Source organism: Zonotrichia leucophrys, chromosome 25, assembly GCF_028769735.1.
Source record: "Zonotrichia leucophrys gambelii isolate GWCS_2022_RI chromosome 25, RI_Zleu_2.0, whole genome shotgun sequence".
Classification (NCBI taxonomy): Eukaryota; Metazoa; Chordata; class Aves; order Passeriformes; family Passerellidae; genus Zonotrichia; species Zonotrichia leucophrys.
The window spans coordinates 872,906-884,404 of NC_088194.1; the positions used below are offsets into that span (position 1 = coordinate 872,906).

General features: G+C 64.0%; 3 protein-coding genes across 3 annotated transcripts; 2 read left to right on the forward strand and 1 right to left on the reverse strand.

The window, feature by feature from the left end:
* The first annotated feature begins 501 nt into the window (after positions 1-501).
* Positions 502-3,106, forward strand: MRPL24 (mitochondrial ribosomal protein L24). The gene is made up of 6 exons (XM_064732757.1): positions 502-551; positions 1,337-1,527; positions 2,181-2,276; positions 2,367-2,470; positions 2,546-2,676; positions 2,765-3,106. The coding sequence occupies exons 2-6, from the start codon at positions 1,348-1,350 to the stop codon at positions 2,899-2,901; spliced, it is 648 nt and encodes a 215-aa protein (XP_064588827.1). The 5' UTR covers positions 502-551; positions 1,337-1,347; the 3' UTR covers positions 2,902-3,106.
* A 54-nt stretch (positions 3,107-3,160) lies between these two features.
* Positions 3,161-6,534, reverse strand: METTL25B (methyltransferase like 25B). The gene is made up of 7 exons (XM_064732717.1): positions 6,374-6,534; positions 5,981-6,108; positions 5,477-5,764; positions 5,343-5,405; positions 4,528-5,222; positions 3,450-3,637; positions 3,161-3,370 (listed from the first exon to the last, which is right to left on the reverse strand). The coding sequence occupies exons 1-7, from the start codon at positions 6,417-6,419 to the stop codon at positions 3,180-3,182; spliced, it is 1,599 nt and encodes a 532-aa protein (XP_064588787.1). The 5' UTR covers positions 6,420-6,534; the 3' UTR covers positions 3,161-3,179.
* On the forward strand, positions 6,513-10,599 carry ISG20L2 (interferon stimulated exonuclease gene 20 like 2). The gene is made up of 5 exons (XM_064732738.1): positions 6,513-6,607; positions 6,940-7,639; positions 8,714-8,914; positions 9,577-9,714; positions 10,289-10,599. Exons 2-4 carry the CDS (start codon positions 6,950-6,952, stop codon positions 9,688-9,690), a joined length of 1,005 nt encoding a protein of 334 aa, XP_064588808.1. The 5' UTR covers positions 6,513-6,607; positions 6,940-6,949; the 3' UTR covers positions 9,691-9,714; positions 10,289-10,599.
* The last annotated feature ends 900 nt before the right edge of the window (positions 10,600-11,499 follow it).

The window sequence follows — 11,499 nt, forward strand, 5'->3', positions numbered from 1 at the left end:
CCCCAAAATGCTCCCAATCCCAATGTCCTAGAGCCTTGTCCAAACACTCATATTTTATGCTGGAATAGTGGAATATCCTGAGCAGGCATAATCAGGATAATCGAGTTTGGCTCTGGACACCCCAGAATGCCATCCTGTGCCCGAGGGCCATGCCAAACGCTCCGTGAGCTGTGTCAGGCTCAGGGCCGTGACCGTCCTTGGCTGCTCTGTCCCACACGCACAGCCCGGCCTGGAGAGGCCGAACTGGGCCAATTAGGCCGTGCCTGGCTCCCTGCACAGAGGACAGCACTGACCGTCCCCTGCACCTGCACCCGAGGGCAGCGGCAGAAGATGGAGCCGTGGCCGGACTACAGCTCCCGGCAGCCGCTCACCGTGGGCCGGGGCTGAGGGCTGGAGGGACGGTGGGACTACAGCTCCCGGCGTGCCCCGCGCTAGGACCACAACTCCCGGCGTGCCCCGCGCTAGGACTACAACTCCCGGCGTGCCTCGCGCCTCCGCAGCGCCGTGTCTTGGCCACGCCCCCGGAGCGCGGGAGCGGCGCGGCCCCTCAGGTGAGGGGGGTCGGGACCGGGACCCCCGAGGGGGCTCTGCGGGGCTGTGCTGGGGGGCTTTGATGGGGTTCGGGGCCCTTTGGGGGCGGCCGGGGCTCTGCGGGTGTCGTTCCCGTTGGTGGGGAGGGGGTGTGTGCTCTGCAGGTCCCCTTTGGGTGGTGGGGGGGCTTTGGGAACCAGAGGGGTCATTGGGAGTCAGGGGGGGCTCTGGGAGTCAGGGGGGTCTTTGTGGTATCCATGGGGTCCTTCGGGTGTGGGAGAGACTCTGCCCGTGTCCCCCTCTGTGGGAATGAGCTCTGTGGGAGCCCTGGGTGCTCCTTGCTGGGGTCTCTGCCCGTGTTCCCCCCTCATCCTCACCAGGGCCAGGTGTGACCCCTCGGTTCTCCTCGGGGAGTGGGCGGCTCTGCAGGTCCCCTTTGGAAGTAGAGGGTGCTTTGCAGAACACTGGGGTCCCCTTTGGGTGTGGGGTGCCCTGTGGGATCCCTGGGTCCCTCCATAGTTAAGGGACGGCACTCCAGTACCTGAATCCCCTTTGGGCTGTGGGGAGTGAGAGTCTGTGGGATCCATGGGTCCCTCCATAGTTAAGGGATGGCTCTGCAGTACCTGGATCCCCTTTGGGCTGTGGGAATCTGTGGGATCCCATTTGTGGGGGGCTGCTCTGCCAGACGCTTCCCTCCCTTCAGAGGGGGCTCTGGATGGGTTGGGGTGACTCTGCCAGACCCACACCTGGACACAATGACCCTGGTGAGGATGAGGGGTGTTCCCAGAGCTCCCTGCCCTCCCAGCCCGCAGCACCATGCGTCTGTCGGTCCTGCTGAGCGCGGCACGGCCGCGGCTGCCCCCGGGCTACCGGCACGGCACATGGCCGCCCGACTCTACCACAGCCCGGCTCCGCAACCCCCCGGGGCAGCGCCGCCGCAAGGTCTTCGTGGAACCCATCGCCAAGGACGACTGGAAGGTGTTCAAGGGTGACACGGTGAGGCCCCACCCTGTGAAAAATGCATGTATTTTATGATTGGCTTTTCGCAAATATTCAAATGGATATTAGATGTGTTGTGTTAGAAAGTAACGCTGTGTTAATTCTCTGAAGTAGTGTGTTAAATAGAGTTTTAGGTTATAAAAAATGTTAAAATAGAAACGATATGTGTAGGATACTTTTTTTAAAGAAAGGACTTGCAGTGAGATAGCAGCCATAGGACACCTGAATCTTTCAGAGAAAGAGAATTTATTGACCATTATCAGAAGAAATGAACTTCTTCCTGCCTCAAAGGCGCGGTTAGGATTCAGAGGAAGAAGCTGATGATGACCAGACAGAATCCTGTTTGAATGGAATTTATGCATCATGTATGAAGTGTATGAATGTGCAACAGGCTGTTGCTTTTAAGGGTTAATCCTTTGTTAACGTGGGTCCTTTTTCAGGCTGGTGCTGCCCAGAAAAAGATACCTGGTCATCCATAACTCTTTGTATTTATTGTCTCATATTGCCCTAATTCAGTTTGTCCAAATTATTATTACTCTTAATTGCATTACTATTTTTTATAACCATTTTATTACTATTAAACTTTTCAAATTTTAAAAACAAGTGATTGGGCGTTTTTCACACACCTGTGCCCCTCTCCCCACCCGCAGGTGCAGGTGCTGGCCGGGAAGGACGCGGGGAAGCAGGGCTTGGTCAGCCAGGTGGTGCAAGCCCGCAACTGGGTGGTGGTGGAAGGACTGAACACGGTGAGGCCACAGCAGGGAGGGCTGCAGGAAGCGCTGGGGAGGCTGAGGTGGCCACAGGGCCATCAGTGACCCCATGGTGTCCCCTCACAGCACTATCGCTACGTCAACCGCACCGCCAAATACTCGAGCACCTACATCGCCAGCGAGGCACCTCTGCTGCTCAGCCAGATCAGCCTGGTGGACCCTGAGGACCGGTAAAACTGGGTGGGGGGCGCTGAGGGGTCCCCCACTTTGCTCCTGCCTGTCACCAACGCTGTGTGCCCACGCAGGAAGCCCACGGAGGTGGAGTGGAGGTTCACGGAGGAGGGCGAGCGCGTCCGCGTGTCGCTGCGCAGCGGCCGCATCCTGCCCGTGCCCCCGCAGCCACGCAAGGATGGCATCGTGCCCGAGCAGTGGATCGGTGAGAGGGGTGCCACAGGGGGCTGGGGGCACGGGGAAGGGCACACAGAGGGGACAGGGGGGTCAGTGTTGTCCCCATGCCCACACAGATGGCCCCAAGGACACATCACAAGAGGATGCGCTGGCCAAGACGTACCGGCCGTCGTTGAAGACCTTTGAGGAGGAGATCATGGATGCCATGGGCATTGTGGAGACACGAAGGGCCAAGAAATCCTACTGGTATTAACTGGGGGAGCTGGGACCACTAGAAAAATCCTCCTGGTATAACTGGGACGAGCTAGGAGCCCCCTGGAGAAGCGGCTAGAAATCTCTGGTATTAACTGGGAGAGCTGGGAGCCCCCTGAGGAAGGCCTAGAAATCCTCCTGGTATTAACTGGGGGAGCTGGGAGCCCCCCAAGGTGGGCTCTGCAATAAACACCCCCTCCATTTGTTGTGTTTGCAGTGTGCAGTGCTTTCAGTGTGGCACCAAGTCACAGCCAGCCCTGGAGTGTACAAATCCTGGGTTTATTGGTGGTTCTGCCCCTCCCTGGGGGTCTCTGCTTCCTCCACATCCTCATCCTCGCTGCTGTGCCCATCCTCACTGTCCTTGGCCAGCCCAGCCAGCGCTGTGGCCAGCGGGGTCCGTGCAGCCACCAGCACCAGGTTCCGTGGGGAGAACCTGGGGTTGAACAGGGGCACGAGGGCACAGTGGAAACCTGGGAAAAAGGGAAAAAGGAGAGTTGGGAGAACAGAGAGAGAGGAAACAGGAGGGAGAGGATCTGTGCCCATGCCCACCTTGCTCCCGCAGGTAGAGCAGCCGGTCCAGCAGGATCAGGGTCTCCACAAGGGGTGCCAGGAGCTGCCCCAGGGTGCAGAACGCCACCACCTTGTGCTGCTGCTCCAGCATGGCCCCCACAGCCCCTGAGTCCAGTGGGACCCCCTTTGGGTCCAGTCCTGCCAGGGGCAGCCCCAGCTGGGCGTATCTGTCATGGAAGAGGGGCAGGGGAGTGCCAGGCAGGGCTCCCCCAGCCCCAAACGCATGAGGAAGATCCCAAAAGGGCAGCTATCTCCCACGTCCCCCAAAGGCTCACTGCAGGGGTCAAGGAAAGGGTGACACAGAAGGGTTGATCCCAACTCTTCCCCAATAACTCCCACCCAAAGGAGAGTTCCAGAAAAGAGTTCCTCCCAATCAAGAGGTTCCAGAAGAGTCTCCTCCCAAACTCATAAGGAGGGTCCTAGAAAGGAGTCCCCCCCTCCTCAAACTCATTGCAGGGTCAGGAAGGGACACAGGAGGTTGACCCCACTCCCCACACTCATGAAGAGGGTCCCAAAAAGGGGTTCTCCCTCCCCAGACTCACAAGGAAAGTTCCAGAAAAGGATCCTCCATCCCCAGACTCAGCAGATCTCCCAGAAAGGGCTCGCTGGTGCCCACCAGGGGATGGATGCATAAGGGGCATTCCCCATGCCCAGACTCACTGGTGCCCACCAGGGGATGCACAAGGAGCATTCCCCATGCCCAGACTCACTGGTGCCCACCAGGGGATGCAGAAGGAGATCCCCATGCCCAGACTCACTGGTGCCCACCAGGGGATGCACAAGGAGCATTCCCCATGCCCAGACTCACTGGTGCCCACCAAGGGATGCAGAATGAGGTCCCTATGCCCAAACTCAGTGGTGCCCACCAGGGGATGCACAATGGGGTTCCCATGCCCAGACTCACTGGTGCCCACCAGGCGATGGATGCATAAGGGGCATTCCCCATGCCCAGACTCACTGGTGCCCACCAGGGGATGCACAATGGGGTTCCCAATGCCCAAACTCTCTGGTGCCCACTGGGGGATGCAGAAGGAGCGTTCTCCATGCCCAGACTCACTGTGTGAAGCTCAGGCTGTGTGCCTTCCTGCCAGGCTGCAGCCCCAGGTGCCTCTTGCCGGGCTCAGCGGCGCGGATCAGGCTCTCCAGCACGGCGCGGTAGCAGTGGGCACGCAGGTGGGCACTGCCCTCTCTCAGCCGTGCCTGGTACTCCTCCAGAGCGTGGCACGCCGCCTCCCGTGCCCGGTAGGACAGCTGGTGCCCTGGCAGTGCCGCCACCGAGGCGCTCAGCGGGTACCCAGGGTGCTGCTGCTGCTGCTCTGGGGCGCTCGACAGCTTCATGTAGCAGCAGCCCACCAATGCCACGGCAGCCACGGCGGGGCTGCGGGCAAAGTGGCACAGCAGGGCAGGCCCGAGGTCCCCGCAGGCGTGCAGCCCTGTCACCAGCACCCTGTGCCCGTCCTCGGAGCCCCCCGGGCCCCCCAGAGGGTTGCGGGCAGCAGGGCCGGCTCCCGGCGGGTCGGGGGGCAGCAGGAGCTCCCCCCAGGGGGCTGCGGGGTCCAGGCGGCCGGGGATGTGCTGGGGGGCACAGGGGGGGCACGGGGAGGGTCTCCTGTGTGCCAGGGCTCTGGGTTTGGCCAGCTCCTGCAGCAGCTCCTGGTCAAAGCGCTCGGCCAGGGCCGACAGGCGGGCATCGCTCTCCACGGCAGTGACCCTGAGCCCCAGGGCGAAGGACAGGAACCGGGACAGGTGGCCCTGGGGAGGACAGGGGTCAGATGGGGTGGGGGAAGGACATGGGGGGATCCCTGGGGGGCACAGGGGCTCAGCTGGGCTGGGAGATCCCCAGGACCCCCCTCCCTGTCCCCCTGCTCTCACCTGCCCTGCTCCAACATCCACCACGTGCTCACAGCCGGTGGCGCAGCTCAGCCTCTGCAGCAGCTGTGGGGAGAGCGGCTCTCAGGGGGCTCTTGGGGGGGCTGGGGGCTCAGGGCACGGCTCGGGGCACCCACCTTGCCCAGGCGCTGGATCTCGTGCTGTTTTTTGGGTTTGACGTGGCGGCGCAGCAGCGGGGGCAGGCGGCAGCTCTGGCACGGCGGGCGCGGGGCCGATCCCGGGCAGCCCCGGGGGAAGGCCAGGGCACGGGCAGCGGCCCCGAATGCCAGCAGGGACAGCGGCCAGGCCGCCCCCGGGCCCCCCCGGCCCCCCAGGAACCCGGCCAGCTGCTCCGGGGTGGCACCGGCCAGGGCAGGCTGCCAGGATGGGGGCAGCTGGGACCACAGGTCCTCCGTGAAGAAATCCTGCGGGGACAGGGGGCAGCGTGGGGGGGACAGATTGGGCGTCACAGGTTGGGGGGCCACGGCTTGGAGAGGGCACAGCCTAAGGGGACAGTTCAGGGGTCAGAGCTCAGGGGTCACAGCCTGAGGGACACAGCCCTGGGGGACAGAATAGGGATCACAGCTCAGTGGGGTCACAGCTCAGTGGGCACAGCCCGGGCACAGCTCCGGGACACTCACAATGACGAAGGCGTCGAGCAGGGGCCGGTAGAGGCTCAGCAGGCGGATGATGTCGGCGGCTCTGCGCTGCTCCGGGCGCTGCCATGACGGCTCTGGGGCAGCACGGGGCGCGGCCGCCATGGCGGCTCCTGGGGGACATCAGCAATGGCACCCTGAAGCCACGCTGGCACCCTGAGACACCCTGGCACTCTCACCCTCAGCCCTTGCACCGTGAAGCCGCCCTGGTACCCTGAGGCCACCCTGGCACTCTCACCCCTCCCGGGCTCTGCCCACGCCATTCAGCACACATATGACGTCATTCGGTAGTGACGTCACGCGTGAACGCGGCCCGCCGTGACGTCACGCAGCAGTGACACCAACCCCCACACACCGAGTCGCCATGACATCACTCACCCCCGGGCACCCGTGACGTCACCGGCCCGGCCGCCACACCGGGCATGTCGTCGCCGATGCTCTGTGACGTCGATCTGACGTCATCACACACGTCACGCAGACGCCGCGCGGCCGCGCGCGTGTCCCTCAGAGCCCGGCGCCGCCGAGTTCCCGCCGCGGCGCGCGCGGATGACGTCACTGCCGGGACCGAGCCGGCCGCGTGTTTCCCGGGAACTTCCGGTTCCGGGGGCGGAGGTGAGCGGGGGTATGGGCGAAACCGGGGGGCTCCGGTACCGGGGGTCGGGGATTGCCGGGGCCGGGAGTCCCGGGGGTCGGGGTTTCCCGATACCGGCACTCCCTTGGGTCGGGGGCTGTCGGTACCGGGAGTCCCGAGGGTCGGGGTTTCCCGGTGCCGAGAGTCCGGTGGTCGGAGATTCTCGGTACCAGGAGTCCCGGGGGTCGGGGTGTCCCGGTACCGGCGGTCCGGGAGTTCCCAGTGCCAGGAGTCCCGGGGGTGGGGGGTTCCCGGTACCCGGGGTTTCCCGGTGCCCAGGGTCCCGCCGCTGACCCCCCTCTCCGCCCCACAGCGTCCCCGCCATGGACGATCTGATCCTCAACGTTGACTTCTCCGCCCCGGAGCGCCGCTCCAAGAAAGAACCGGGGAACCGAAAGCACCAGAACTTCGTGCGGCGGCGCCGGGAGCTCGAGCGCCGCGGGGTCCTGCGGCAGAAACAGCTCCCGGCAGCAGCACCGGGAGCGCCCCGGCCGGGCCGGACACGGCGTGGGGGGGCCAAACGCTGCCCCAAGGAGAACGGTGCTGCCACCACCTCCCGGTGCTCTCCGGTATCGCAGAACGGCCCCAAGGACAAGGCTCGGGGGGCGGCACAGAACGGTGTCACCGGTACCGGAGCCAAGGGGAAAGATCAGGGGGAGGCCCAGAACGGCCCCACCGGTACCGGTGCCCCCACTCAGAACAAGACCAAGGCTCGGGGGGCGGCCCAGAAGGGCCCCACCGGTACCGGGGCCAAGGCCAAGGCTCGTGGGGCTGGCAGTGCCCCCCCGGTGCCCTCCAAGCTGGTGGCCCTGGACTGTGAGATGGTGGGCACGGGCCCCGGGGGTCGCACCAGCGCCCTGGCGCGCTGCAGCATCGTCACCTATGAGGGGGACGTGGTGTACGACCAGTACGTGCGGCCCGAGGCGGCCATCGTGGATTACCGGACCCGCTGGAGCGGCATCCGCCCGCGGCACATGGCACAGGCCGTGCCCTTCCGCCGGGCACAGCAGCAGGTCAGCCTGCGTGGCACACAGAGAGGGATGGGCACGGGGATGTGTGGGGCTGGGCTTGGGGGACATGGGGATGTGGGGTATGGGGTGTGGGGGACAATCGCCACAGGGCAGGGAGGGACAATCCTTGTGCCCCACATGGCAGGAGGGGACAGTCCCTGTACCCCAAGGACAATCCCTGTGCCCCTGGGGACAATCCCTGTGCCCGCAGGGCAGGAGGGGACAGTCCCTGTACCCCAGAGACAATCCCTGTGCCCCTGGGGACAACCTTTGTGCCCCAGAGGGCAGGAGGGGACAATCCCTGTGCCCTGGAGACGATCCCCACAGGGCAGGGGGGACAATGCCTGTGCCCCAGGGACAATCCCTGTGCCCCATGGACAGTCCCTGTGCCCCACATGGAAATTGGGGACAGTGCCTGTGCCCTACAGGGCAGGTCAGGGACAATGCCTGTGCCCAGGGCATAATCTCATGGCAGGGAGGGACAATCCCTGTGCCCCACAGGACAGGGAGGGACAACCCCTGTGCCCCTTGTGCCCATAGGGCAGTCAGGGAGAATCCCTGTGCCCCACAGGGCAGGAGGGGACAATCCTCAGAGGGCAGGACAGGGACAATCCCTGTGTCCCAGGGACAATGGGGAGAACTCATGGGCTGGGGCAGGGAGTGAGGGGTTGCAGTGCCACGGGTGGAGGGCACAGGGTTGAGATCTGCAGCCCAGGGGGCACAGGGATTGTCCCCATCTGCCCTCTGGGGCACAGGGTTTGTCCCGGGGACACAAGGATTGTCGCCCCCTGCCCTGTGGGGCACAGGGATTGTCCTTGGGGCATAGGGATTGTCCCTGCCTTACCCTGTGGGGCACAGGGATTGTCCCCCCCTGCCCTGTGGGGCACAGGGATTGTCCACCCTTGCCCTGTGCGGGTCACAGGGATTGTCTCAGGGGTACAAGGATTGTCCCCACCCTGCACCACCCCCACTCATCCCCACACTGCCCCAAGGGGCTGCCCCCATTCCTAGGGGGGCAGAAACTTCCCCCAGAGCAGGGCTGGCCCTGCTGGGGTCTCACCCCCCTCTCTCGTGCAGGTGCTGCAGATCCTTGCTGGCAAGGTGGTGGTGGGCCACGCCATCCACAACGACTTCAAGGCTCTGCATTACTGCCACCCCAAAGCCCTGACCAGGGACACGTCGCAGATCCCGCTGCTGAACCGCAGGGCTGGCTTCCCTGAGAACGTCAACATCTCCCTGAAACGCCTCACCAAGGCCCTGCTCAACCAGGACATCCAGGTACCCTGGGCAGCCCCTCACCACCCCAGGGGACAGTGGGGAGGGAGGGGGAAAGGTCTGAGGCACCCTGAGTTCAGCCGTGGCTGCCAGTCCTGGAGTGAGGCTGCCCCGTGCCTCAGTTTCCCTTTCCCTGTCAGCTCAACCCCTGCAGCCTTGGGAGGTTTTTTTCCCTTTATGCACATCCCACAGCTTTGTCTGCACCTCCCCAATTTTCTCTGTATCCCCAAATCTGCCTGTACTCCCCTAAGCTCCCTGCACCCCCCTAAATCTCCCTGTACCCCCAAATCTGCCTGCATCCTCCCTAAATCCCCCTGCACCCCCTAAGCTCCCTGCACCCCCCCAGAGCTTCCTGTACCCCCAAATCTGCCTGCATCCCTTTAAGTTTCTCTATACTCTCCTAAGCTCCCTGCATCCCCCCCAAACCTGTCTCTACCCCCTAAGCTCTCTGCATCCCCCCCAAATCTCTCTATACCCCCCTAAGCTCCCTGTATCCCCCTAAATCTCCCTGCATCCCCCCAGAGCTTCCTCTACCCCCAAATCTTCTGCATCCCCCCACCCCACAGCTGCCTGCACTCCCTAATCTCTGTACATCCCCCCCCTCTCCCAGTTGTGGCTGCCCCCCCAAACTGGGAGCTGTGGCCACTTTGTGTCTGTGCCCACAGGTGGGGAAAAGCGGCCACTCCTCGGTGGAAGATGCCCGAGCCACCATGGAGCTCTACAAGGTGGTGGAGCAGGAGTGGGAGCAGCACCTGCAGCAGAACCCCGAGCAGAAGTGACACCCTGGGGGATCAGAGTGACACCTGGGGGGCTCAGAGTGACACCCTGGGGGATCAGAGTGACACCCTGGGGGCTCAGAGTGACACCCTGGGGGGCTCAGTGACACCCTGGGGGATCAGAGTGACACCCTGGGGGATCAGAGTGACACCCTGGGGGCTCAGTGACACCCTGGGGGCTCAGTGACACCCTGGGGGCTCAGAGTGACACCTTGGGGGGCTCAGGGTGACACCCTGGGGGATCAGAGTGACACCCTGGGGGGATCAGAGTGACACCCTGGGGGGCTCAGTGACACCCTGGGGGGATCAGAGTGACACCCTGGGGGCTCAGAGTGACACCCTGGGGGGCTCAGTGACACCCTGGGGGGCTCAGAGTGACACCCTGGGGATCAGAGTGACACCTTGGGGGGCTCAGTGATACCCTGGGGGGCTCAGTGACACCTTGGGGGGCTCAGTGATACCCTGGGGACTCAGTGACACCCTGGGGGCTCAGAGTGACACCCTGGGGAGCTCAGTGACACCCTGGGGGCTCAAGTGACACCCTGGGGGCTCAGTGACACCCTGGGGAGCTCAGGGGACACCCTGGGGGGCTCAGTGACACCCTGGGGGGCTCAGTGACACCCTGGGGGATCAGAGTGACAGCCCTGGCCTGGTCCTGCCTGTGGGAGGACCCAGAGTGACGCCCCCAGCCTGGTCCTGCTTTTAAGAGGGTTCCAGAGTGATGCCAACAGGGCTGGTCCTGCCCCTGGGGGGGCTCAGAGTGACACCCCCAGCGTGGTCCTGCCTTTTTGGGGGGGCCCACAGTGATGCCAACAGGGCCAGTCCTGCCTCTGAGGGGTCCCACAGTGACACCCCCAGCCTGGTTCTGCCTTTGGGGGGGCTCAGAGTGACACCCTGGGGGTCCCACAGTGACACCCCACAGCCGGCCTGCCCTTCGGGCTCCCGTGAGGCCCCTGCATGGTCCCGTGGCTGAGGAGAGCCCGCGGCCCTGTCCCCGAGGCTGCGTAGCTTTGTGCCCTGTCCCATGGCGTGGGCAGGGCCTGGTGGATGTTGTCCCCAACCTGCTCTTCCCCCTCCAGGCGGAGAGATAAATCTCCCCTCCAAGAAAGAGGGTCTCTGGGATTCTGCACCCCCAAAACGCTTCGGGGCTGCTGGAGAGACTTTGGGGCATCCTGAGCACACCGCCCCCATTGCTGGGGCGTGGGGAGTGGAGCAGGCTCCATCCTCCTCCCCAAACTACCTCTGTGGGCGCCGGGATCTGCCTGGGGGCTGCGGCTGGGATCGCATCCCTCTGCCAAATCCCTGCTCCGGGAGGTGGGGTCACATCCCTGTGCAAAATCCCTGCTCTGGGAGCTGGGATCACATCCCTCTGCAGAGTCCTGGCTCCACTCCGGAGCTGGGATCGCATCCCTCTGCAAAATCCCTGCTCCGGGAGGTGGGGTCACATCCCTGTGCAAAATGTCCCGTTCTGCTCCGGAGCTGGGATCACATCCCTCTGCAAAGTCCCTGCTCCTGGAGCTGGGATCTCATCCCTGTGCAAAAAGTCCCGCTCCGGAGTTAAGGTCACATCCCTCTGCAAAGTCCCTGCTCTGGGAGCCGCTTTAATTGGTGAAATTCCACTTTCCACATCATGCAAGGCGCGGGATGAAGCCGGGCAGGACGAGCAGCATCGCCCCATCCTGCCCGAGCCCCCCGCGCTGCCCCGGGGGTGACCTTGGGGGTCCCGGGGTGAATTCCCCCAGCGCTGCCCCGGGAACACCCCCGGAGGGCAGCCCGATCCTTGTCGGGAACCGCTTTGAACTGAAAGCTTTA

Bases quoted from the DNA above. Each gene is read 5' to 3' on its own strand.
- MRPL24 (XM_064732757.1), top strand. From the start codon at position 1,348: ATGCGTCTGTCGGTCCTGCTGAGCGCGGCACGGCCGCGGCTGCCCCCG. The intron at 2,277-2,366 runs GTGAGGCCACAG...GTCCCCTCACAG, and splicing joins TGGTGGAAGGACTGAACACG to CACTATCGCTACGTCAACCG. The intron at 2,471-2,545 runs GTAAAACTGGGT...GTGCCCACGCAG, and splicing joins CTGGTGGACCCTGAGGACCG to GAAGCCCACGGAGGTGGAGT.
- METTL25B (XM_064732717.1), bottom strand. From the start codon at position 6,419: ATGCCCGGTGTGGCGGCCGGGCCGGTGACGTCACGGGTGCCCGGGG. The intron at 5,765-5,980 runs GTGAGTGTCCCG...CTGTCCCCGCAG, and splicing joins TGCTCGACGCCTTCGTCATT to GATTTCTTCACGGAGGACCT. The intron at 5,223-5,342 runs GTGAGAGCAGGG...TGTCCTCCCCAG, and splicing joins TGGATGTTGGAGCAGGGCAG to GGCCACCTGTCCCGGTTCCT.
- ISG20L2 (XM_064732738.1), top strand. From the start codon at position 6,950: ATGGACGATCTGATCCTCAACGTTGACTTCTCCGCCCCGGAGCGCCGC. The intron at 7,640-8,713 runs GTCAGCCTGCGT...TCTCTCGTGCAG, and splicing joins TCCGCCGGGCACAGCAGCAG to GTGCTGCAGATCCTTGCTGG. The intron at 8,915-9,576 runs GTACCCTGGGCA...CTGTGCCCACAG, and splicing joins TGCTCAACCAGGACATCCAG to GTGGGGAAAAGCGGCCACTC.